Source organism: Pseudozyma hubeiensis, assembly GCF_000403515.1.
Source record: "Pseudozyma hubeiensis SY62 DNA, scaffold: PHS30, whole genome shotgun sequence".
NCBI classification, from domain to species: Eukaryota; Fungi; Basidiomycota; class Ustilaginomycetes; order Ustilaginales; family Ustilaginaceae; genus Pseudozyma; species Pseudozyma hubeiensis.
In genome coordinates, this window is record NW_012133812.1 from 72354 (window position 1) to 95967 (window position 23614).

The window sequence follows — 23614 nt, forward strand, 5'->3', positions numbered from 1 at the left end:
GTGTGATATGCGAATGACACGATTATGCCGAAGTGAAGCGTGAAGGGGATGAAGGGATGAGAAGATCGTTGATCGCGGTGAGAGGGCATTTGTGATCGAAGCCACTCAACTAGGCAGCACGTTTGGACAGCTCTGCGACGATCTCTTCTTCTCGGGCTCGGCCCTTTCCCTTGCACCTCGCCGCCCTGTCTTCCTCGTCGAGCTGATGCATTCTCTGCGTCGCCGTCGACGTTGCTTTTTCGATCCCGTATCGCAGTCCGAGATCCATGACGATGCGGCATGTTGCGCGGTCGGGCAGGAACATGGTTGGAATCGGATGTACGAACGACAGCAGCAAGTTCGTTGCGCGCCAATCCTCGTCGACCCAGATACAGGGGAGCGGCTTGAATCCAAGCTTTTGGCGATTCTCCTCAATGCTGCGTTGCAGAACTTGAGCAATGACGCGGTTGGGGTTCTTGATTACTCGCTTAAGCATGATTGAAAACAGACACGGATTCCAAGCCACGCAAGGAAAAGCGACGTTGTCGTTGGACAGCACCACCATATCTTGGTCTCGGCATCCTAGGGGAAGGCAGCAGTCCCAGAAAGTCCAGACGGTATTGCCTCGCATCGATGTCATCAAAACATCCGGGTCGATGACGTCAAAGTGCGGAAATCTCCAACCCGCTGGGTAGACGCGCGGATCGAGCTCCCTCTTGTGGAACGATCCGGCAGTCGAGTGAGTCGCAGTGTCCGAGGCATCATCGTCTGCTCCACTTGCGGCCGTGTTGTCGACTGTTGTGGGGCTCGTAGCTTCGTTGATGGCCTCGTTCGTAGTTGAAGCACTCGAATCCTGTACAGTGACGGACGGTTCGGAAGACCAGTGCGGCTCGGATTCTACCACTGACGCTGCGTTTGTGAGTGAACTCAAACCGCGGTTCTGCTGCTGCATGGTTTCTGCTCGGGTGGGCCAATAAGCTTGGGCTGGATACTGCGGTGGCGGCATCGATATGAACACGTTTGAGCTCGTATACATTCCGGTACATGACGGATGATTCGGCGCGGGTGGACCTGCCGACGCTCTCTGCCGATCCGTTGACGACGCATCTACCGGTGAAGTGCAAGAATTTTCATGCTCTGTTTGCGACGCAGCCTGTTTCGACGATGTTTCCGCCGATTGCTCCTCGTCCAATGGGTAGGGCATTGTGAGTAACTTTGGAGAGAGCTGCGGTGGCTCAAGCTCTAGCTCCGAAACAGCATCATCGGTTTGCGCAGGTCGAAGCTGAGCAATACGACCTTTTGCACATTTCGCGGTGGCACGCTTGGGCGGTGACTTGCTGGGTGCATTGCCCGCTGAATTCGGAGATGAACTCCTTGGCAAGAGACCCTCGTCCGCGACGGCAGGAGTTTTGGTTTTGCCTTTCACCTTGCTCGGCGCCTTGGGCTTGGCCTTGCTCTTCCCTTGCAGCTTCTCATCTGCCTCGACGATCGCTGGAATTTGCTTTGAAGCCTCGCTTTCATGAGCTGCACTGAGAGAGCCGGTCGCTGTCGTATTGACCACTGGAGCGTCGATTTGACCAGAAGGAACTCCGGCCTCATTCGCCGCTTTGTTTCGAGCGGGCTGCTTTCGAGGGTTCGCAGGCGCCTTTCGCGTCTTTTTGGGCTTGGCTTCGATGCCGGGACCTGCCGAGGGCATGACCTGAGCGGCGGCGTTTTCATCATGGAGAGCACTAGCGGTACCGACCTCCGCATCATTAGGACCAACTCGAGCGGCTGCGGGTTCTGGTTCGGGCTTCCCGTTTGCCTTCTTGGTTTTTGTTCTTGGCTCTTTCTTCGGTTTCGGGGGCGCCTTCGGCTTTGCGGCAGGCTTCACGGTCCGTTTAGCTGATTGCTTCTTCCCAGGCGCAGCAACAATACCGGCTTCCGCAGGAAACGGTTGCGTCGGAGCAAGGAAGACCTCTTCGACTTTGTGCCGCTTGCAGCTAGGGTCATCGTCCGTATGCTCCGAAGACCGAGCCAGAGGCTTTGAAAGTGAAGGCTGTGCGATTGATGTTTCGGACCGTCCTGGGGAGACTGCATGATCTGTGGTTGTTGCTTGTCCGATAGGTGCTAATGCTTCGGTTCCATCGAAGGCCTCAGTCGTCGGGGCTGTCTCTGGCTCGATTTCGCCAAGAACCGTGTCCACCATCATGGCCAGATCGCCCCCCTCGCCGGCTTTGCTGCTTGCTCCGCCCTGTATAGGACTGTCCACCTGATCCGACGCAGCCAAGACGGAGGTGCCTTCGGGCTGCAGTGGCACCTGCTGATTGGATCCGTCGCATGTTTTCTTCGCTTCTATGTTCGACTGTCCGCTAGAGTCGATCAGCTCCTCGACAGCCTGCTGGTCCGGGAACACGGGCGAAGGCTGTTTTGGTTGCAAGTCGGCTAGCATCGAGACATCCATAAGAAGATTACGATGCCCGTGCTCGGTTTCGTCGTACTCAGATCCTGGTGCGTCGGCCGAAGAGGAGGCTGGCGAGGCTGTGTTGCCTGGCGTGTCAAAATTGAAGGCGATGGATGATGATGCTTGAGCCCGCATGTCCGCTACGTCGGCTTCGAGGGCGGCAACATGCTTTTGCCATCCTTCGCTGCCGTCATCGGACACAGACAGCGGCTGCCGGAGGGCTCGGTTCAGATCGGTCTTGGCTTCGGTCGAGGCGGTGGTTGAGCGAAGCAGCTGCTGCCTTTGGTTCTCGGCATTGACACCAAACGATCCAACCAAGCTTGGAAGGTGGTCGCTAGCCGTTGCTTCGTCGTACTTCCGTCCATTTCCGGGAGCCACGTCCATGTCCTCGTCTCGAAGAGCTTCGTCCAATGTCATGTTGCCCGATCCTGAATCTTGATCCCGGACTTGATTTGCCACATCGCCACAACCGTCGCCACAGACATCATCGGCTGGAAGGCCAGAAAGGTAACGGGGGGAGCCGTAGGCCGCTTGGTCTAGGAGGCTGGGAAGATGCGTGGCGACGACGACCATGATGTCGATCCTCTTGCTTGAGACGTGGGGTCTTATCGACGATGGACTCGGGGCGAGAATTGGTCGTTACCGAGCTCAGCGACCCAGCGACCCAATGATGGCTTCGTCCAAAGAGACGGCAGAATCTGGATGAGCCAGTATCCCTGACAGTCGAGAGTGAGGCGCAGAACGAATGCGACAGCTGAGACTAGCAAGTCGATGGATCTTATAAAGGCCCTCAGTTGAGGCCGACGCCAACGTCACTGTCGATGCTGCAACAATCAAAGCTTTGAGCTCGGCCGTGAATGTCTCGAGCGGCAGGAAGTCAGTCTGCACACCGCGCGTGACCTTTTCGAGCGAGTAAGCGACTACGCCAAAACAATTGACGCAAGCAGAGATGCGACGGATGTTCGTTTCAGCAGATTTCCACCCTGCTTCGATAATGAATCAATGTCGTCAAGGATGGCTGCGCAGCAAGGCGGTGGGAAAGCTACATGAAAGTGTGCGCTTTTCTCGACATCTGGGAAAGGCGAGAAATAAGCTGGACAGCCAATGAAAGCTTTTCGATGTCGTGTTTGTCAGGTAAAACCTTGTGTTGCTGTTCGAGATTCAAACTCGCAACAAGTCTTGCGATTGGCTGCTCTACCACCGGGTCAAGACTAGTAGCGGCCGCGAGCTGGAACGAGAGCTTAGTCCCCTAGCTCCGGCTGTTGTTGGTAGGGAACTTCAATCGAATCGTTGGAGAGAAAGAAGATGGCGATAGCGAGCTCAGAAGTGGGAGTGGTACCGAGGTGGGATTAAGTGAGACCCCAAATGAAGCGAAGAAGCCTCAAGGATGTTGTGGTAAATGCGCAAGGTGGAGGAGGGGAGGCTCAACATCGAGTCCCCCCTTTTATCGTCACGAGCCTTCGCATCCATCCGCATTTCATCTGGCGATGTGACAAAGACGCAGAGCCTGGATCGCGTTCGTACCTTTGGCTGACTTTGCCATCTCGTTGCGCCGCCATTTCATTTTGGGCTCAGCAGCGACAGCGCTGAAATGGATGCAGCACTCGGGGGAGGAGCGGGACGGTCGAAGTTGAGGAGCAAGCCTCAGAGCGAGCTAGGCAGCCGAGCAGGTGCGAACTGGCGAGGGCGTGGGACCGATGAGAGGAAATGGCCGATTGAGGTTGGAGCGTATCCTCTCATCTTCTGCTCTGTCACTTCCCAGTTCCTTGCTCGCAGCAATCGAGCATACGAAGATCGATGGCTGTGGCGTCAGACAAAGTGTAAGCCAGTTCGGTTCTCACGGTTGCAACGACTCTTCAGCCATTGCGAGTACCTGGCTTTGGCGCTCCAGCGCTGTGCAGCACGCTGTCCTTCGGAAGAGGTCCGACATGTACAATACTCGCGCTTCACTTCAATGGCCAATTTGGCCAACTGCACAGCCCCTCGCAGGAAACCCACCTCCGTTCGCCCTTTTCCGCCCATGCGCAGACACCCAGAAAGGTTTGATGGCTCGAGCGCTGGCCTAGTCGGATTGAGGCGTGAAGTCGAGTCGAAGCGGTGGGAGATGTGAAAGCTGAAGTATGCGTGGGAGCGCAACCTTGAGCTTCGTTGCGACACTTCTTAGCGTGGCTCACTCGCAGCAGATCTCAGACGAGAGCTGCTCGGCAGGAGAGCTGTTGAGTGATTCTCTCGACCCTATTTGGTAGAAGGCGCAGACCCGACTCTCTTCTAAGCTAGGCACATGACAGCCGAGCTGCGTGGTGGTCAGTGCTTCCCTTCTCCGCTTGCACGGGCATCTTTGCGTGACTGGGCAGCGAGAGCGATAATAGCGGCAGGGCCGATCTGAATCGTGGGCAAATGCATCCTCATCGGAAAAGTCTAGGCTCGAGGCCCTTGCTCAGACGAATCTAGCGGCGAGATTGCCTTGATTCCTCTTGCGACGAAGCTGCCGCAAATGCCGAAAAGGATTCTCTCTTCGCCATCAGAACAGGAGCAAGCCTCGGTATCGTAAGATTTGAGCACAGCCAACACGTGGATGGAAAGCAAGATTCGGACACACCCTGGTATCATCAGGGCAAGAAATCATATTGACGATCGTCTTTTGATCAACGGAACCAATCAGGGCTCGGTGAGAGTGTAGCCTCCATCGACGCAAATGACCTGGCCGTTCAGGTACTGGCAGCTGGCGAGGAACTGTACGGTTTGCACCATATCCTCCTCACGGCCAGGGCGACCCGCAGGTAGCGCCATATCATCCATCTTGCCCCTGAGGCTCGACATGTTGGTCTGGTCATCCTTGTCGCTCGCCGTCATCTGCGATGCATATGTGCCGGGTGCCACTGCGTTGATGCGGATCTTGCCCGTGGTCGTGGATGCGACTTCATACGCGAGCATCTTGGTGACGTGGTGGACCGCTGCCTTGGAGGCGTTGTACGAGATGTGACGCTGCGACTGCTTGACAACGCCCGAGATGCTCCCGGTGGTGATGCTAGCAGCCGACCAGCCCTTGCTGGCTTCAGAAGCCTTGGCGAGGAGCGGTAGGAACGCCAGATTGAGGAAGTAGGTTGCGTAGACGTTGATGCGGAAGAGACGGTCCCAGTCATCGGGTGAGTTGTCCTCGAGCGACTTGCTAGCAAACTCGTCCGCCGAAAGGCGCTCCTCGCGATGCTCCGGATGCGATTTGCCCGAGGCATCGATGGTGGTCGAGCCCTCGTTGAGCGGGCCAACCTGTCCGGCGTTGGAAATGAGAATATCGAGCTTTTGCTCATGCTTCTTGAATTCTTCGGCGAGCGAGAGGCAGCCCTCTTTGGTGGAGACGTCGGCAGTGAGAGCGATGATCGGTCGTTCGTCCGAGCCGTGCACTTCCGCCGTCTGCTTGACCACGTCTTCCCTGCGTCCGACAATGTAGACCTTGGCGCCGGCAGCACGCAAGCCTCGTGCTTGCATCAGACCGATGCCCGTTCCTCCCCCCGTTACGAGGGCGACCTTGTTGCTGAGATCGAACATGCTGTTCGGAGATAGATACTCGGCCGCCGTGTCATTGGGTGGTGCTGATGTGAACGACATGATGTGACTGTACGCTGCTGTGTGGATACTTGGATCAGAGAGATTAAAGTGGCGATGCCTGAGATGGAGACTGCGATGCGAAGATGGTGCTTTAACGACGAGCAAGGCTGCTGATTGCCAGGGTTAGCATATATACGGAAGCATTTTGAGACAAGCAGGCCGCGGCACGAGCGACATAACCGCAGCTGATTCATTCCATGACGACAAGCAAATGACATTTGTGTGTGACATCTGTCATGCTCGCATCGTGTTTGCAGGCTGCAAGGGTCCAACTGACAAAGAAAACGGGCATTGACCGTGACTCAGCCGCAGCGAATTTTTTGAGGTTTTGACGCCTCCCGACGAGGTGGAGGTCTGACATCTGTCTGACTGAGATCTGCATCCTCATGCCTCGCCCAGACAGAGTTGCTAGCCGAGCCTCTTGCGTGAGTCTTGTGTCTCGACGGACTTGTATCGGAAGGCGGAGGTCGAAGGAGCGCCATCGAAACATCAGCCATAGGTAGTGAATCGTCGATATCGTCGCACAATCGGGCGATGGTCTTCAAATCTGGCATGCCGTTTGCTCAGGAACGTTGGTCTGCATCATGGACGTCGGTGATCGTAGATATCGTCTCCCAGATCATCGTACTTGGAAGCCCCAGCACCGCCTGTTGGAGGAAATGCAGAGTGGTGGTCGTAGGGCTGATGCGGTGCGTCGACGTCGTCGTACAGGTCGTGTTCAGCTGCATTGATGTCGAAAGCTTCTGCCTCATCGTCGCGCATCCTCCCGTATGCAGTGCGACTTCCGCTAGCGCCGCCCATCCCGCCCCCGGTGCCGCCATTCCGATTGCGAGAGAAAAGGCCGCGAATGCGATCCGTCAGCGCTTCGCGAGCATTGTCGCCAAGACACGACGAGAGAGCAAACCAGCCGATGGCCAACGCTACACCGATGCCTAGAATGATCCAGAGCGGCAGCAAAGATGAGGATTCCGTCTCCGATGCACGTTGGCTGAGCGTGCGATGTAGCAGCGTCGAAGGCATTGCGTCGAAGGATGAAGAAAAAAGGTGCTGATGACGAAACGCTTCGCTGACGAGAAGACTCCAAATGCGTAATTGCAGATCCTCCCGTCCGAGGTATCGAAAGTGGTCACGGTGATGGGAAGGTCGAGCTGGTGTCGATGAAACGGGCTGAGGCTGTAGTCGACGAACAGCCAGCAAGCGTCTGTTCGAAGGAATGAGATGGTGTTCTCGTCGTCGTCGAGGTGGGTCGATCGTCAGCACAGCCGACTTTGACTTTTTCTCCTTTGGTCGCTCGGATGCATGCCTAAGAAAAAGGGTCTGAGCACCTTGACTGATTTCCAAACCCAATCCGGCCGTCGCTGATCTAACAACTCGGAATGTTCGGGCCAGGTTGCCTGGTTCCATCTCGGCAAAGCCGAAATTTTGAGCGTGTTTCTTTCCTCTTCTTCCGAAAGAGCTAACGGTGCTCTCCACATTCGAGGGTTTCAGACCTATCTTCCAACACCACAGTCAGGATACCCAAGAGTACGGTCTCTCCTCAGTGACACCTCGAAGCTTCACCATATCACGATGGCGAGCTCGAGCTTGGCAGAAGCAGGTCCGTCTCGTGCCAGACCGCCATCACCGCTTGATACGGAAAGCGCCCGCATCAAGCAGAGCACCACCGATGTGGCAAACGGTAACGGCGTCGGCGAAGGTGCCTCGGAAGCAACAGCCTCGATATCGGAAGTGCCGACCACGACATTGTCCTTCTTTCCGACTCCAGCGCTCGATCATGCCTTCGGCGGTATCGCAGCGGGTGCAGTCGCCACCGTTTGCATGAATCCGCTCGATCTCATCAAGACCAAATACCAAGTCGACACTTCTCGCCCCCGACCACTCGCGTTCCGACAGCGCACCGCCACCCCAATCTACTCCCAAGCAGCATCACTCACACCAGCTGGTAATTCCGCATCGACCGTTGACTTGAAAGGGAAAGCACGCGCCATCGACACACCCGCCAGCGGCAACGGTGCTCTTCGCAACGCAGCACCTGTGCGTCACGGTTGGAGATACTATGCCCTTGGTGGACGAATTGGGAACGACATGGTTGGAGCGCTCAATGACATTGTCAGGACGGATGGTTGGAAAGGTCTGTACCGCGGACTCAGTCCGAACGTTGCTGGCAACTCGGCTTCATGGGGGCTCTACTTTCTATGGTATACCATGATCAAGGAACGCATGTCGGCCAACGCTTCCCACGACGCAGCTACCGGCGAAGCAAAGAAGCTCTCTGCAGGACAGCATCTGCTCGCAGCCTCGGAGAGTGGCGCCATTACGGCACTCATGACGAACCCGATCTGGGTGGTGAAAACGCGCATGTTTACCACTCCCCATTCCGCGGCACCGACTGCAGCAGCAGTGTCATCAGCGACAACAAGAGCACCTCCAGAGGTGTACCGCGGTCTCTGGCACGGCCTCGTCTCGATTTATCGTAACGAAGGCTTACGCGGGCTGTACAAGGGTGCCGGTCTCGCTCTGTTCGGCGTCTCCAACGGTGCCATCCAGTTCATGGCGTACGAAGAGCTCAAAAAGTGGCGAACATCGGTGGCTGCACGCAAACTGGAATCCAGCACTCCATCAGCACCCGTCGACACGTCCATGATTCAGCTAAGCAATGCCGAATACATCGTCATGTCCGGTGTATCCAAAGTCGCAGCGATCCTGCTTACCTATCCGTACCAAGTGGTGAGGTCAAGGATTCAGAATCATGCCACTTCACACATCTACCCGGACATTGGGACGTGCATCCGACTTACCTACACTCAGGAAGGATCGCGCGCTTTCTACAAGGGATTGGTGCCAAATCTGGTCAGGATTCTGCCTGGCACATGCGTCACTTTTGTCGTGTACGAGAACGTGTCGTGGGCTTTGAAAGGCTTGGCGAGGCGGAGGATGCAGAAGCAGCAGCAGCAGCAGCAGCAGCTAGTGGAAGGGACGAAAACCTCAGCATAGACAACTCACCACCCAACCAAAACAGCATTGCACATTGTTCTTGGTGCATAAGATATCGAATCATTGCATGCCTCTGTCTACAATTTTGCCCCCTGCGAACTCCTCCTGAACTTAGTGGAATCGATCTCAGTCGTGCAGATGAGCGCGGTATCCTTAATCCCCTTCAACCTGTACTCCTTGTTGATGAACTGGTACTCGTCATCGACCGACATGTCGATAAAGTGGTTGATGCTCGGATAGTGAACCAGCGTGCACTCGTTCCACCATTGATCCTTCTTCCTATCCTTACGGGAGTCCTTCAGCGGCTCCTTGAGCGGATCAATGACGATGCCGACGAGTTTGGCGTTGCCACCTCTCTTACCAGCGACGGTGGCGAAACGACGTCCGTATTCGTGATACGACTCTACAGCTCCCTCGTGGGTGTGGAAGTGGAGCAGGTTGAGCATGGAAACGGGACCATGATGGTGGGCAGAGTGGTTCAAATGTTTGGCGAGGTTGAGAAGTGCAGGCGACAGGCTGAGGTCTTGTCCATCGTCTCGTGTCGATGCGCTTGACTTCTTGTTCTCGGGGACGATAACATCGCCTTTGTCGTCAAGTTTGATTTCGAGCAGAGGTGGTGGCGGTTGTACATTGCGAAGCTTGTCAGAGATACTGTCGTAGTTGTTGACGATCTTGGAAGGGATTCCTGAAACAAGAGAGTAGTGCGTTTTGACGCTCGAGGCCAACACCGAGGGAAGCGTGTGGGCCGAGCTGCCTCCGAGTACCAGAAGCAGCGTCCAAGGTGTATCATTAAGCACCTTGTGGTCAACCAGCGTAGGACGAATGATGGGAGACCGAACGAGGCTCACCGTGACCACACTCAGCTCGTCAGGCTTGCTGGTAGCACCGAACAGCTTGTTGAGGAAGCCATCAACGCCCCTGGAGGAAGCGTCGTGCAGCTGCACGAGGTGGAGTGCGCAGACTGGCATAATTGCTACAAGTCGAGACGATGTTGGTGTTTAAGAACGATTCGGATGATGATTCAAGCGACACACGCTTCTGAAATGCGGGGTTCACCTTGCCTCGCCCTATGCATAGTCGCCGAGCTTGCCGGCAAACGGCAATCGGGCGAAAAGCATTGCCGAAAACCTTTTGATTCGAGCAGCCGATCTTGTGAGCTTCTGTACGAAGTGGACCCCGATACGGCGCCCGACGCTGCTCGCCCGAGCAAAGCTTCTACCACGATGCGACGCTCGGAATGTGTATGACCCCTTCTGCAGAAGAGCCCACGGGTGGTGGGACCGGTTGTCGTCAGTGGCTGAGCAACGGTACTGTTAATAATATTAAGCTTCGCCGCGTGCAACGGACAAACAAGTGGTACGAGGCAACGCAAGTCGTGGGAAGGCTTGCCGAGACCCGGAAACGACTGCTACAGGTGCCACCATCTGATTTGGTGGACATGCTTCATTAGTCAACTGCGTACAGGACTTCCTCGAGGGTCAGCGTCGGTGGCGGCCGCAGAAGGAAGCGTACAGAAACTCGAGCTCGGATCTGATCCGGCCCTTGAACGGACCGATAAGAGCCTGAAGGGTCTCGTTCTGTTCTGCACTAGCAAATAGAAGGGAAACGCGCCAATAGAAGCGCACCTATTGGTCCTCGCTTCACTTGTTGCTGAAGAGGATGCAGTGTCGTCGGTGTGCGAATTGTCGCCAACGGACATTGTCCTCGGCCCCCTCGGATTTTAGCCCCTTCCCCGCATTTTATTTCTCCTTGCTGCCTCGCACAGGCTTTCATTGGCTGCCGAAACATCCGTGTCTGTGGGCGTGAGAGGTGTTGTTGCTCGGAAGCGCTTGCATTTTGGGCCACACCAACTGGCGTCTTGCCGTGGTATCTGTGCGTGTCCCATCGTGTGGGTACAGTGCCTCCAAATCTGCAAGCCAAAAGAGCATTCAATCAACAAGACTGATGACCAAGTCATAGACCGTCATCAGCGACATTTGCATGAGCGCACATGTCGGTACCACAGCTGCTCTCTTCCTCCCCATCACGATCCTCTGGTTGAAACCTTAAATACTACCCTTCCCTCGCTACTCTGTTTTCCCCCTCCTCCAACCTCACATTCCGTACAGAAGACTACATTCGGCAATCCCCCCCGTACACCACCTCACCCTTCTCTCACCACAAAAGGACTAGATCACCATGACCGCCACCAACGGCAACGGCTCCTCTACCCTCGACCCCTACACAAAGTCGTGCCAAGATGTTTCGGGACCCGCCGCCATCCCACGCGCCAAGTTTGTGTTGGACAGCCTGATGAAGCACCTGCACACGTTTGCACGCGAGGTTCAGCTCACCAACGAAGAGTGGCTGGGAGCGTGCGACCTGCTGATCCGTTCGGGCAAGATGTCCGACGAACGACGCAACGAACTCATCCTCATCTCTGACGTTCTCGGATTGGAGTCTCTCGTCGATAGCATGACATACGAACGAGCTCAATCCGCTTCTTCCTCCTCAGCCAAAACCGAAGGCGGATTGGAAGCGACGCAGTCGGCCATCTTGGGACCGTTCTACCGACTTGGTGCGCCCGAGTACCCCAACGGAAGCGACATCGTTCTCGATCACGACATCAAGTCCTCCGAAGGCAAGCCGGGTCGAACCTGCTTCATGCACGGTCGGGTCTCGGACGCTGCTACCGGTTCCCCCGTGGTAGGAGCCAAGATCGACGTCTGGCACACCGGCCCCAACGGACTCTACGAACAGCAAGACCCGGACCAGCCCGACTTCAACTACCGTGGCAAATTCACCACCGACTCCAACGGCTACTACTCGCTCCGATGCCTCGTACCCACCGCCTACCCCATCCCGTACGACGGCGGTGCAGGCGACATCCTCAAGCTGCTCGATCGAAGTCCGATGCGTCCGGCTCACATCCATCTGTTGATCGAGGCGAAGGGGTACAAACAGCTGATCACGCAGATCTTTGATTCCCAATGCAACTATCTGGGTGCCGATGCCGTGTTTGCGGACAAGAGCGCGCTCACCGTCGAGTTCAAGACGCCCGAGGGCGACGAGGCCAAGAAGAGCGGAAGTCAGACCGAGTTGACGTACGATATTCGTCTCGTTGCTGACAATTAAGAAGGTGTTGCGCTGATGTCGAACTGCTATCATGACTGAAATTCTGACCACACACGTCTATACTGTCTGCATTGTGCTCGTGATAGTGGCTGTGACTGGTTCGATAGAGAGTCCTAGGTGTCACAAGAAGGTCTCGAGGAGGCTTGGTGTGCGAATATTTTGGATTGGAATTGTTACATCGCTGCATTAATCAGGTGTTGGCCCGCGGTCCGACTCCCGACAATTTTGCCTGTCACGAGAATGCGGATCGACTGCACTTCCCAATCAACTTCTTCTTCTCCCGCTCCCGCTACCTGATCTTGACCCGTCACTCTTTCAGCGTCGATTTCATCCTGCTTTGGATCCTCGTGTCACTGCGGCGCGCTGATCCTTGAGTCCATTGCCAGCTTGTGAAGAAGCATCCTTCTCCCCGACATCCTCCAGCAACCTCGATACCTTTCGACACGATGGCTGTCGCAACCACATCCACCAACGGTGCCATCGCGAGCACCTCTACCGCAGCACCATCACCCACGCTCTTTGTCAAGAACATCGAAGGCAAGATCAAAAAGCCAGGTAAGCTCATCTTGTCTCCTTCCCCCTTACGCCTTTCTATCACTTCCCTTGCTGACCCTCATCCCTCTTCGTGCCCTCTCTCCACAGAGCTACGTTCTCAGCTCCTCTCGCTATTCAGCACCTACGGCCGCATACTCGACATCGTCGCAACCCGCGCACCTTCCATGCGAGGTCAGGCATTCATCGTATTCGAAAACGTATCCACCTCCACCGCTGCCTTACGCGCACTCCAAGGCTTCCCCTTCTACGGTAAATCCCTCCAGATCGAGTACTCTACCGGCTCCAAATCAAAAGCACTGCTCCGGCGAGAGCTCGGAAGCGATGTACTGCTGGAACAGGAGCTGGAACAGAGTAAAGTGAGCAGCAGCAGGAGAGGTGAGAAACGCGCACTCGGGTTGCCAGATGACGACGACACTGAAGAGGTTACGGAAGAGGTGGAGGGAGAGGAGAGAGATGCAAGAAAGAGGGTCAAGACGGAAGGCGTGGTGTTGAGAGCAAAAGGCGTTCCGAGCAGCGTAGAGGCGCATGTGTTGGAGACCCTATTTCAGTCACGTTCAGGATTCGTCGAGGTCATCGTTGAAGATGCCGTCAAAACGGAGGACGGAGAGGATGCTGGTTGGACAGCAGCGATCAGGTTCGAGACAAGAGATAATGCCGAGTCGGCAAGATCCGCTCTGCACGCCGTACAGTTGGATCCACTGTACAAGCTCGATCTAGAACTGCTCTAGAGGTGCACAGCGAGGCAAATGTCAACTGTAAACTCCTGGCTTCTTTGCTGAATTGTCATGAGGTCTCCCGAATCGGCTCTTTCGCGCTCAGACGTTGGTTTAGATCCCGAACCCAAGTTTGCTCGAACACACGACTTGGGAGCACTCCCTTTCTCGGCGCATTCCCCACCCGGTCTGCACATGCTGAAAACGTATTTGCAATGTTACGTGAATCGATCAAAAAAACACAAATCCAGTCCTCCATCGTTTCGATGAACGACATCTAGTGGTCGATGATAGCCAAGTTACCCGAGATCAGCTTGTTCTCGAGCACGCTTCCTTCTGGAATCTCGATCTTGTTACCCTCGTTGGCCACAATGATGACGGTACCGCGAAGAGTGATGTTCCTGCCGAAAACCACATCGCCCTGCACGGTCAAGTGATCCAACTCGATCATCTCCGGGATCGACTTGAACCTCTTCTGGAATTGGGCGACCTTCTTGAACGTGTCACCGAGCTTAACGACGGGAGTCTGGGAGAACATACGACCAGGGTTCATGACCAGCTTGCCGTGTTCGAGCGAGTACAGATCCGAAGTGATGAGCAACAGATCGGAGCACGACTTGACGGGCAGGAAACGAGATCGTGGCACGTTGACACCCTTGGCACCGCGGAAGTGCTTGATAGCTGCACCCACGGCAGTCTCGAGCTGGATGACGGCCTCGCCAGATTCGAGCGCCTTGTTGTTGACGATGATCTCGAGATCGAGCTCCTCGTTGTCGAGGACACGCTTGACGGCGCGCAGGTTGAGCCACAAATTGTTGGTGTTGAAGATCTTGAACTTCTTGACCGACTTGAAGTCCTCGACGTGCTCCGAGGGGACCTGTGCAATTTCGAGAAGACGAATGGTGCCCTCGTAGTCGATCAAAGTACCACCTTTGACGTCTGCCTTGGTCTTGTCAGTGACCTCGGAGATGAATTCGGCCTGAGTGTCGATCATGTGCTGGAAGATGTTGAGGTCGACGTCTGCGCCCAAGTTGTCGACGTTCGAGACGAAGAGGTACTCCTTTCCGGCAGCGATCAAACGGTCGAGGAGACCCGAGTTGTTCATGGCATCGAAAAGATCTCCGTGACCGGGAGGGTACCAGAGGTTCTTGTTGTCCGTGGCGGAGCGAGGGCAAGGGAGGAGCGACTCCTTGTTGACACGCGGGTATCGGGACTGGTTGAAAGTGAGGATCTCGACGTTGTGGTTGGCGTACTTTTGAATGACGCGGGCAGTGTCGTCGTCGGTGTTGAAGGAGTTCATGAGGATGAAGGGAACGTTGACGTTGTGCGAGCTGTTGAGGTGCTCAATCTGTCGGACCGAAAGATCGAGGAAGGTCATGCCATCACGGACCTCGATGACCGACTTGGGGCCGGTGCAGCCCATGGTGGTGCCGAGACCACCGTTGAGCTTGAGGACGGCGAGCTTGTTGAGGACCGAGGGGTCGGTGGCCTTTCGGAGCTCGGCATAAGGGGTAATCTGCTCGGGGGAAGGGGGCTGGATCTTGTCCCAGACGCTGTTTCAGAGCCGAAATTTGAGGTGTAGCAGCAGCAAAAGTCAGTCAGGAGTCCTCGTCTAACACCGATATTTGTTTCTTCGAACTTACAGCTTCTCGCCCTTGGCCTTCTCGGAGAGGTAGCGGTTGAAGAGGGTGAAAAAGTTGGACATTTCGGCGTCGAAGGCCTTGCGAACAGCGGGGTCTTCGATGCCAGAGACAAGAGCGTTGATCTCATTGCGCATGGCCTTGGCAGCAACACCGGTGGTGGCCGACTTGAAATCCTGTTTAGCGGCGAATTCGGCAAGAGATGCGAGAGCGGAACCAAAGTCAGTATCAACTTGTTTGGCTGCGGAAGATTGCCTGCACGCATGCCAAGCGGACTCGGTGCAGCTCAGCACAAATTGCACGAGACGAAGATGGCATCGCCGCCTACGCCAGCCAAAGGCAGAGAGATGTGTTGGGACCACTTACGATGTGGGAGGCACCACGGGTGCGCGAGGCCTTGATCTGTGCGCCGCTGTTGGGCGTGGAAAGGGTAGCGTTCGACGACATGTTAGCGACGAGAAAGCTATGATCCTAGCTGAGGAGAGGGAAGGGTACGAGGATGTGACGGTGTGGTGAGAAGACAAGGAATGGTGAAGTGATGCAAGAGGATATATTGGTCTGTGTGGATTGTGCGAGTGCAAGGCAGACACGGGAAGGACCGAAGGAGAGAGACAGTGCAGATGTGGCGATGTGAGTTGATGCACGAGCGATTTCCGATGCGTTGCGGGCGAAACAGAAGAAATGCCAAACCAGCGAGGCACGAGGCGGCGATACTGTGAGCTGGGTGGCCAAAGCGAGCAAGATGAGAGAAATGGCGCAGAGACACAACACGCCTCGGCGCCGCCTCCGATCGATTCGAGACAAAAAGAGCCAAAGTCAGTGCGCAGGTGTTGGTTGTGTGGTCGTCGTGGCAGGTGGATGTCCAGACACAAATTCGAAACGCCGTGCATGAGCGCCGCGATTGGCTCCTAGAAGCCACCGACGTACGCAGCGGCCAGTGCCAACAGCAGAGCAACACTCTGCTGCTTCACTCAAGGAAGCCAATTTGCCGCATAATTTAGCGACACTGAACCGCTTGCGGAAGGGTGCTAAGGCGCAACACTGACCAAGTGCCTACGCTGTCGAGAAACTCCCCTAACTTAGCCGAGGAAATCGGACTTGCATTTTTTGGTGTTTGTCAAATTTTGGAACTTTTCTTCGCGGTGGTGGCCAAGGGAAAACTGCCTCCACCCTCATCATGTCGCCGGTCCCCTATTGCAGCTCGCGAAAGAAGCTTGCCACGACCCTTTCTAGCTGTGCAGAGTCGATCCTCCGCATATCATCGCGACGCCCAATCAAAACCTCGTGATGAAGAAGGACGATTCTCAGACTGAGAGGTGCCTTGTTTGTGTTTGTGTGTGGACGTGGCAAAGATGGTCTCGATGTTGCTGCCTTTCCGACGCATGCACACCTGCAGCGCTTGCTCTAGCTACCATTCTGCCGCTCAGAAGGACGGGACGGTCCGAAGGTCTGGGATCGGGACGATTGCATATCCATCGGTCCTGGACTCAATCTTACTGCTCGCTTTCGATCGCATCATTCCCTTCGCATGTCTTTGCTTCGATACGGGGAGCACTGCTGTCCTGGCACTTTCGGTGCTGGGCGAGGTTAGCGGAGGAGGCTATCGAAAGTTTGCACGAGATGCTTTTCGAACCATGGAGACAACGTGGCTTTGCAACCTTCTTTAATCGATAATTGTCTTCCCGCCTCGTGTTCGGAAGCGCCTCGGTCTGTTTTCGAAAGGGGTCTGGCGGATAGCTCTCTTGCCCTAGCTTTCTGAGCACGTTCTCTCGATTGCTATCCGACCCTTTCTCTCCGTAATTCGCCGTCGTAATTGGCACATAAGGGACGAGATTACCGGCGATCCCGATTCGTCTTGGGTTGCGCAACCCGCGGGGCGGCAATTTGCCGCTCTGTCCGCACCGCTGTTCCGAGATCGATACAAACAAATCCTCAGTTCCGGTTCACCGCTCGCAACAGCGCTCTTTGACTCCGCTTGCCCACCGCCCTCGCAGTGATACTGCCATTCCTGCTAGCTGCAGTCACCCACGCTCGTAGTGAGGAACACCCTCTCACTCATCCGTGTGTGATTATGAGAAAGGCAATCGGATACAAGATGCAATGCAAGGCAGAACAGAACAGAAACGATATCGCGACAAAGGTTTGAAGGCAGCTTCCAGCGTCAGCAACTAGCCACGTAGAGAGCGCACTCTGGTGTCTCCTCGACCAGCGTCATCTCCATCCGAACCAGGCTCGCTCAGCTCGGCCCAGCTTTCCTGGCCGTCGCTAGCCACCGACATCGCGTCGATACCTCGCACAGCGGCCGGTTCACTGCCACTAGAGATAGTCGGGCTGGGTGGCGCATCAACATGACTCCACCTTCCTTGTGAGTCGGCTGTATCGCTGAGCACTTCAAAGTCCGGCTCGCTTCCTGAGCGTCCCGAGTTCGAACTCGTACGGACTGCTGATAGGCTTGGGGAGTGCAGCGCCCTGTTGGAGCGGTACACGGAATTGGGAGACCCGGAGGCGTTGCTACCTCGAGTATCGATGTACAGGTCGTGGAAAGAATGCTGCTGGTCCGAGAGTGTTTGTGAAAGCCCGTTGGTGTCCAAGACCAAGTGTCCCTCGTCCGTTCCGTCTTCCAAGTCCTGAGCATCGCGCTCGGTCGTTCGGTCGCTGAACACAGCATGCCAAGACGATGCAGTGCCGTCGACCACATCTTCGAATGGATCTATAGTCGTGGCTCGGCTGTCCTGATGACTGGGAGATAACGACGCCTGTCCGCAGAAATCGAGGCCAAGCAGTCCATTCCTCGCAGCGTCGCTGTCAGCCTCGTCTCCAATCATCCCAGTCTGCGAAATTTCCAATGTCTTGCCATCGGAATCATTCTTGAGCATGGTCTCGAGAGGACTGGGCGTCGCTGAGGTCGTGTCATTCGCCTTTGACGAGGTCGACAGGTCATCGCCAAGACTGTGATGCGGAACTTCTGGCGACTTGGATCTCCTCAAATCGATCACTGGCACAGTAACGGCCGATCGTCTTTCTCCTGCAGCATCTGCGCCTGCTGGTCTCCTTCGTCTCAGCGTAGCATCTTGCTGATCCCTGCCGCTTGTAAGGCTGTCGGTCATCGGAGCTTTCAGTCGATCTCGGTAGGCGGAAGCCTGACGTTCGTGCATCTCAAATTCGTGCTGAGCGCTCTCGCTGCTCGCCTCTTCGCCTACGCCTCTGCGGAAGTCGTCCAGCTCATCGTCGCTGAGCCGACGATGCGGGCTGCCATTACGCTGGTTGGCACGTCTTCGACCGTCTCGAAGCGTGCGTAAGTCGCCAGAGATCTCGTCGACTGCCTGCTCAAGTTCTCGACGGAGTTTGAGGAACTCGTTGCGAACGCCTTCGCCAAAGCCATGCGGCCAATTCTCGTCGCGCCAGGGCCGGAAGACGGCGAGTTCGAAGGCTACTGCTGCACCGACGCCTGCGGTCGCAGCAGCCGTGATGACGAGAGGATGAACCATCGTAGAGGATTTGCACAAGGTTGGGATGGTCGTTGACGGCAGCCGGCAGATCGAGGTGGCGAAATGAACAGAGGCTGACCGTCTGCGCGCCTGCTACGTTGCTAGCTTCTTGATTCAGACCTCTACGGTCATTCGCGGGATGTCACTCGCTGCAGGTTTGCTGTTGTTGAGGGTGCGGGAGGCGGTCGCAATCCCGTACAGCGCTGCAAGGATAGACGATCAGAGGCGAAGCTCAGTTCTCCACCGTTCGTCGAGCACCCGCAATTTGGCATGTGGAGAGGCGGTGCACCGCCCTGACAATTTCGCCTTCTTGGAACCCTGACAAAAGAACCCTGCATCAGGTTGCATCAGTCGCCGTGCAGGGGCCTTCAAATAAATAGTTCCGTGTTAGACCAATAAAGGACAGGGGTTCGCGGCTGGCCTGCTCTTCGGCATCCGTCAAGAATGCATCTTGACAAAGCTTCGAGACAGCCTCGGTCACCTTTCAGGAAGAGTCAGCTGCGAAAGAACGATCAACGTGTGTGACTTTAATGATGGGCAGGTTGGATGTTTTGATTCACGATGCTCGCCGCTACTTCTTCCACAGACCCATAAGCTCCTTCTGCAGGTCTTTCGCCCTGCGCTCCTTCTCCAAGCTTTGCGTGCTTCGCAGGTGACTGACCACATCTCGTGTTTTGCCAAAGTATACCTCCTGAAGCTGGTTGCGCATCTTTGCCTCCATGTCCTCGATCATGCGGCCGACGTTGGAGACATGCGACACAAAGTCTGGAAGCGCATAGTCCGCTTCCGATTGGCGCGTAAGACTGCCGGCGATCTCGACGGTCCCCACTTTCGTGGAAGATGGTTTGAGGTCCGATGTATCTTCGGCGCCTTCGTCGCGGCGGACGAGGCCAAGCATGACAGTGGAGGTGAGCTTGTAGCTTGCGCTGACGCCCGTGCCGGTAGAGGCAGACTTGGACCCGCCGCCGGCGCGTTCTGTTGCCTCGAATACATGGATTGAGTCCCAGGCGCCAGAAATGCCGTTGCTGCCGTCCTGACCGATGGCTGTTTTGCGTTGCATCCAACGAAGAGATAGAAGCAGATGTGCGCTGGTGGTCAGTAACGGTGTGTGACAGCTTAAGCCGGCCTTTAGCCTCTTTCTTCAGCAGCGGGGAAGACTTACTCTTCTTCAGCAGAACTACGCCGGCGAACGTGGATGGCGCCTGGGTGCCTGCAACCGTAGCGCCAGAAAGCGAGCTTGGATCGCTGTCCAGGTCCCAGAGGTAGACACTGGAGAGGGCGTTGTCGTAGTAGAGCCGCGCGTACGTCTCGAACGCGTCATTTGCCTTGAGCTCCAGCGATCTCAGCGGTGCGCTGGGTCTTGTCCCTGGCTCTCCATCGGCAGTGTCGTCAGCGCTCGGTGTGATAGGTGGGTGGTAAGTGTCTGAGATCCACGATCGCCAGCTGTCGCCATCCTTGTTGTAGTCGCAGCACAAGTATTCTCGCCCAGAGCCTTGCTTTGACTGGTCAAGCTTGACTTTGAGCGGCTGGTCGACCGACGAGTAGAGATCGTCTGCATATGAGGGGATAAGCTTGACGATCGAGTCGAGGTTCTGCTCCACCTTGGAGGGCGGCAAACGACGCAGCAAATCGAGCGAGAGATCCAGAGGATCCGTCATGTCTGATGTGCAATTACCACGACGCCGCAAAGGCCAGCAGATCCCAGGTGTCGGATAGAGGAATGTTTCTGCAGAGACGAGCGACCTGAACGAGCGGATGAGGTAGCGGTTGATGGAGTCGTGTCAAGGGACATGTGTGCACCACTTTCGACACCGCGAGCGGGCCGTGCGAGATCGAACAAACACGCAAGGAAAATAAACGAGCCGGTCTAACAAATTTTGCTCGCCTTTGTTAGTTCGTCAAGAAAGAACAAACCTGAAGGCAGAGAGAAAATCTGTCAGCTTCCGGCAAAGCAAAAGCACGCCATTCGTGGACGTGATGGTGTCTGCTGCATCCTTTCCTCTTTGAATGGCCCCGCTTCGCGCAGACCCTGACAGGCCATGCAGCATATCAGCACAGACCAATTTCGAGAAGATCTGCTCCAGCTTCTTGTCGGTCTTCAGCAGAGCAACACAAGATTCGAGGCGGCAGTCTGGCGCCTGATCGGCTTCGCCTCCGGCTTGTGTCCCCAGCCGAGCAGGCTTCTGCTCCTCTTCAGCAGCTAACTTAGCTGGATGAAAGTGGGTCACGTTGATCAAAAGTCAAACAGCGGGGGACACAGAGCAAGACGTGTCCGGCTTTGCATTTGAGCAAGCAAAACAAAAGGGGAGGCGCAGCGTGGAAGCACGACTAGGATTGGAAGATCAAACGAGTACGCTAGATTGTCCGAGCACGCCACGAGACTTGCAGCTAGAGTCTTTGTGGTCCTTCCCCCTCTCTCTGCGTCTGGTGACTCTGTCGGCAAAGCAAGCAAGCGACCCTCCATCGAGCACGTTGCCTTGGACCTTCTTGTCAGGCAGTGTGCAGACACGGTGCCCTGCCGCTCATCCCCCGACGTCGCTGTTGAAAAAAAGCTTCCGCTTTCCTTGTTCCTTCGCTTTGTCGTCTGTGTCGGTCCACGGACCAATAAATACATTGCGCTTGACGCCGAGCTTCGTCTGAGCCTCTTCCACCATCCTCTGCTTGCATTGTCTTCTCGTTTCTTCCCCTTCCTCTACATACACACCCCACAATGTCTGCCAACTTTGCTTCGAACTTCGATACGCTCCAGCTGCACGCTGGCCAGGAGGTGGACCCTGCCACCAACGCCCTTGCTGTCCCTATCTACGCCAACAGCTCGTTCGCCTTCAATGACTCGGCTCACGGTGCCGACCTCTTCGGTCTGCGCAAGTTTGGCAACATGTGAGTGCATTTCTGCCTCGGCAAGCGTGCGACAAGCGCAGGAAGGCGATACTGACGATCTTGTTTGCTCTCATCTCTCGATTCGTGCGACTAAAGCTACTCGCGTCTCATGAACCCCACCAACGATGTCTTTGAAAAGCGTATTGCTGCTCTCGAGGGTGGTGCCGCTGCTCTGGCCACCTCGTCTGGTCAGGCCGCCCAGGGTATGGTCGTCATGGGTCTCTGCGGTACGGGTGACAACATTGTCTCGTCCTCGTACCTCTACGGTGGTACCTACAACGCCTGGGCCAACCTGTTCCCCCGTCTTGGCATCACTACCAAGTTCGTCAAGTCCGAGTCGCCCGAGGCGTACGCTGCTGCCATTGACGCCAAGACCAAGGCGATCTACATCGAGTCGATCGCTAACCCTCGCTACATCGTTCACGACATTGCTGCTATCGCCAAGGTCGCACACGACCACGGCATCCCTCTGATCGTCGACAACACGTTCGGTGCTGGTGGATACCTGGTGCGACCGATCGAGCACGGTGCCGACGTGGTGGTGCACTCTGCGACCAAGTGGATCGGCGGTCACGGTACCACCATCGGCGGTGTCATCGTCGACAGCGGCAAGTTTGACTGGAGCAAGAGCGGCAAGTTCCCTCAGTTCACCGAGCCCTCGGCAGGCTACCACGGCCTCAAGTTCTGGGACACCTTTGGACCCATCACTTTCGCAATCTACCTGCGTGTGGTCATCCTCCGTGACTTGGGCCCTTGCCAGAACCCCTTCGGCTCGTTCCTGCTTCTGCAAGGTCTCGAGACTCTCTCGCTGCGTGTGGGCCGTATTGTCGAGAACGCTCTGGCCCTGGCTCAGTGGCTCGAGGCTCACCCTCAGGTCTCGTGGGTCTCGTACCCCGGTCTCAAGAGCCACCCTTCGCACGAGGTTGCCAAGAAGTACCTGCAGCGCGGATTCGGCGGTGTGCTCTCGTTCGGTATCAAGGGTGACGCTGCTACCGGATCGGCGTTTGTCGACAGCTTGAAGCTCGCCACCAACTTGGCCAACGTAGGTGACGCCAAGACGCTCATCATCCACCCTGCCAGCACCACGCACCAGCAGCTCTCGGACGAGGACCAGTTGAGCTCGGGTGTGACCAAGGATCTCATCCGTGTCAGCGTCGGTTACGAGTGGATTGAGGACATCAAGGCCGACTTCGTCCAAGCCTTCGAGAAGACCGCCGGTGTTAAGGGCAACGTTCCTTCTGGTCAGACTGGCCCTGCTCCTGGTCTCTCTGGTTCGGTATAAAGGGTTTTTGGGACGAACCTACTACTGACAGAGCTTCTCAACAAGCTCGAGCTGGCGAGACACTCGTCAGTTTCATCATTGCATGTATACCTCTCCGTGAAGAAAACTCCATTGCTATATTATCGTCATGCAAGACGTCGATCACTTGTCGTTCTGTGACAAGGCAAGATGACCGACCGACTGGTGAACATTGTGGATTTGAACCAAGGATAGCCATAAAGTGCACCAGAATTTTCCGCCTGATTTTTCGTGCATCTATCTGTAGCGTCTTTTCGCACCGTGCGGTCACAGAAATCGAAAGCGACCGGGCGGCTGTTTTTGCAGATTCCCCCGCAGCTTGCTTGTGGCCTCGCTTAGTGTTGCCAACTTTCGCCGCGTGTTGAGCTCGTGAGCTGGCTAACCGCGGAACGTCAAAATTCCAGAAAAACCATTATTATGTCTCACACAGCGAAGCGGTTTGTCGATTCTTTCATCTTTACACCCCGCCCGCGTTTCGCTTGGAGGCCCCTGTCTCCTGGGCGTTTCCGAAAAGGGCGTGCGAGACGGAAATCACACTCTCGTCGCGTGAACAGGCACGCACGCACGCACGCACGCACACTTTGCTGGCCCAACACACACACATATCCGAACGAGCTGACATCGAACCCTTTCGTCTACACCATCACCATCATCGCTACCCTCGCAGCCTTTTCTCGCATTGCTGCACCATTCGAAGAACGCGTAGAAAGACGCTGCGACCATAGTTATTGTCTCACGCAACACACTCGTTCAAACGGACCTTCTGATACCTCAAGGGCGCTCCAGGTCAAAACAGACAAGCAACCTCGACTGCCAACCAAGGTGACAGCCATCCCTGTCATTACGACAAGTGCGCAACCCCGATTTGCTTCCAAAGGCAGCAGCAAACGTCTCTGCCTTCT

At 55.8% G+C, this 23614-nt stretch overlaps 13 protein-coding genes across 13 annotated transcripts; 6 read left to right on the plus strand and 7 right to left on the minus strand.

Annotated features, from left to right (window-relative positions):
- Nucleotides 1–109: 109 nt before the first annotated feature.
- PHSY_002907 (hypothetical protein) lies at nucleotides 110–2995 on the minus strand (the record flags this gene model as incomplete). The annotated part of the gene is made up of 1 exon (XM_012333529.1): nucleotides 110–2995. The coding sequence occupies one exon, from the start codon at nucleotides 2993–2995 to the stop codon at nucleotides 110–112; it is 2886 nt and encodes a 961-aa protein (XP_012188919.1).
- Nucleotides 2996–4013: 1018 nt separating this feature from the next.
- PHSY_002908 (hypothetical protein) lies at nucleotides 4014–4532 on the plus strand (the record flags this gene model as incomplete). Its single annotated transcript, XM_012333530.1, has 1 exon — nucleotides 4014–4532. One exon carries the CDS (start codon nucleotides 4014–4016, stop codon nucleotides 4530–4532), a length of 519 nt encoding a protein of 172 aa, XP_012188920.1.
- A 548-nt stretch (nucleotides 4533–5080) lies between these two features.
- PHSY_002909 (short chain dehydrogenase/reductase) lies at nucleotides 5081–6028 on the minus strand (the record flags this gene model as incomplete). The annotated part of the gene is made up of 1 exon (XM_012333531.1): nucleotides 5081–6028. The coding sequence occupies one exon, from the start codon at nucleotides 6026–6028 to the stop codon at nucleotides 5081–5083; it is 948 nt and encodes a 315-aa protein (XP_012188921.1).
- Nucleotides 6029–6610: 582 nt separating this feature from the next.
- Nucleotides 6611–7432, minus strand: PHSY_002910 (hypothetical protein; the record flags this gene model as incomplete). Its single annotated transcript, XM_012333532.1, has 1 exon — nucleotides 6611–7432. One exon carries the CDS (start codon nucleotides 7430–7432, stop codon nucleotides 6611–6613), a length of 822 nt encoding a protein of 273 aa, XP_012188922.1.
- A 165-nt stretch (nucleotides 7433–7597) lies between these two features.
- On the plus strand, nucleotides 7598–9022 carry PHSY_002911 (hypothetical protein; the record flags this gene model as incomplete). Its single annotated transcript, XM_012333533.1, has 1 exon — nucleotides 7598–9022. The coding sequence occupies one exon, from the start codon at nucleotides 7598–7600 to the stop codon at nucleotides 9020–9022; it is 1425 nt and encodes a 474-aa protein (XP_012188923.1).
- Nucleotides 9023–9099: 77 nt separating this feature from the next.
- Nucleotides 9100–9990, minus strand: PHSY_002912 (hypothetical protein; the record flags this gene model as incomplete). The annotated part of the gene is made up of 1 exon (XM_012333534.1): nucleotides 9100–9990. One exon carries the CDS (start codon nucleotides 9988–9990, stop codon nucleotides 9100–9102), a length of 891 nt encoding a protein of 296 aa, XP_012188924.1.
- Nucleotides 9991–11200: 1210 nt separating this feature from the next.
- PHSY_002913 (catechol dioxygenase) lies at nucleotides 11201–12136 on the plus strand (the record flags this gene model as incomplete). The annotated part of the gene is made up of 1 exon (XM_012333535.1): nucleotides 11201–12136. One exon carries the CDS (start codon nucleotides 11201–11203, stop codon nucleotides 12134–12136), a length of 936 nt encoding a protein of 311 aa, XP_012188925.1.
- Nucleotides 12137–12582: 446 nt separating this feature from the next.
- On the plus strand, nucleotides 12583–13419 carry PHSY_002914 (hypothetical protein; the record flags this gene model as incomplete). Its single annotated transcript, XM_012333536.1, has 2 exons — nucleotides 12583–12691; nucleotides 12779–13419. The coding sequence occupies 2 exons, from the start codon at nucleotides 12583–12585 to the stop codon at nucleotides 13417–13419; spliced, it is 750 nt and encodes a 249-aa protein (XP_012188926.1).
- Nucleotides 13420–13681: 262 nt separating this feature from the next.
- On the minus strand, nucleotides 13682–15181 carry PHSY_002915 (UTP-glucose-1-phosphate uridylyltransferase; the record flags this gene model as incomplete). Its single annotated transcript, XM_012333537.1, has 2 exons — nucleotides 13682–14957; nucleotides 15048–15181. 2 exons carry the CDS (start codon nucleotides 15179–15181, stop codon nucleotides 13682–13684), a joined length of 1410 nt encoding a protein of 469 aa, XP_012188927.1.
- Nucleotides 15182–15246: 65 nt separating this feature from the next.
- On the plus strand, nucleotides 15247–15513 carry PHSY_002916 (transporter; the record flags this gene model as incomplete). Its single annotated transcript, XM_012333538.1, has 1 exon — nucleotides 15247–15513. One exon carries the CDS (start codon nucleotides 15247–15249, stop codon nucleotides 15511–15513), a length of 267 nt encoding a protein of 88 aa, XP_012188928.1.
- A 1699-nt stretch (nucleotides 15514–17212) lies between these two features.
- PHSY_002917 (hypothetical protein) lies at nucleotides 17213–18532 on the minus strand (the record flags this gene model as incomplete). The annotated part of the gene is made up of 1 exon (XM_012333539.1): nucleotides 17213–18532. The coding sequence occupies one exon, from the start codon at nucleotides 18530–18532 to the stop codon at nucleotides 17213–17215; it is 1320 nt and encodes a 439-aa protein (XP_012188929.1).
- Nucleotides 18533–19103: 571 nt separating this feature from the next.
- On the minus strand, nucleotides 19104–21422 carry PHSY_002918 (f-actin capping protein beta subunit; the record flags this gene model as incomplete). The annotated part of the gene is made up of 4 exons (XM_012333540.1): nucleotides 19104–19576; nucleotides 19695–20275; nucleotides 20447–20628; nucleotides 21237–21422. 4 exons carry the CDS (start codon nucleotides 21420–21422, stop codon nucleotides 19104–19106), a joined length of 1422 nt encoding a protein of 473 aa, XP_012188930.1.
- A 99-nt stretch (nucleotides 21423–21521) lies between these two features.
- PHSY_002919 (hypothetical protein) lies at nucleotides 21522–22694 on the plus strand (the record flags this gene model as incomplete). Its single annotated transcript, XM_012333541.1, has 1 exon — nucleotides 21522–22694. The coding sequence occupies one exon, from the start codon at nucleotides 21522–21524 to the stop codon at nucleotides 22692–22694; it is 1173 nt and encodes a 390-aa protein (XP_012188931.1).
- Nucleotides 22695–23614: the final 920 nt, after the last annotated feature.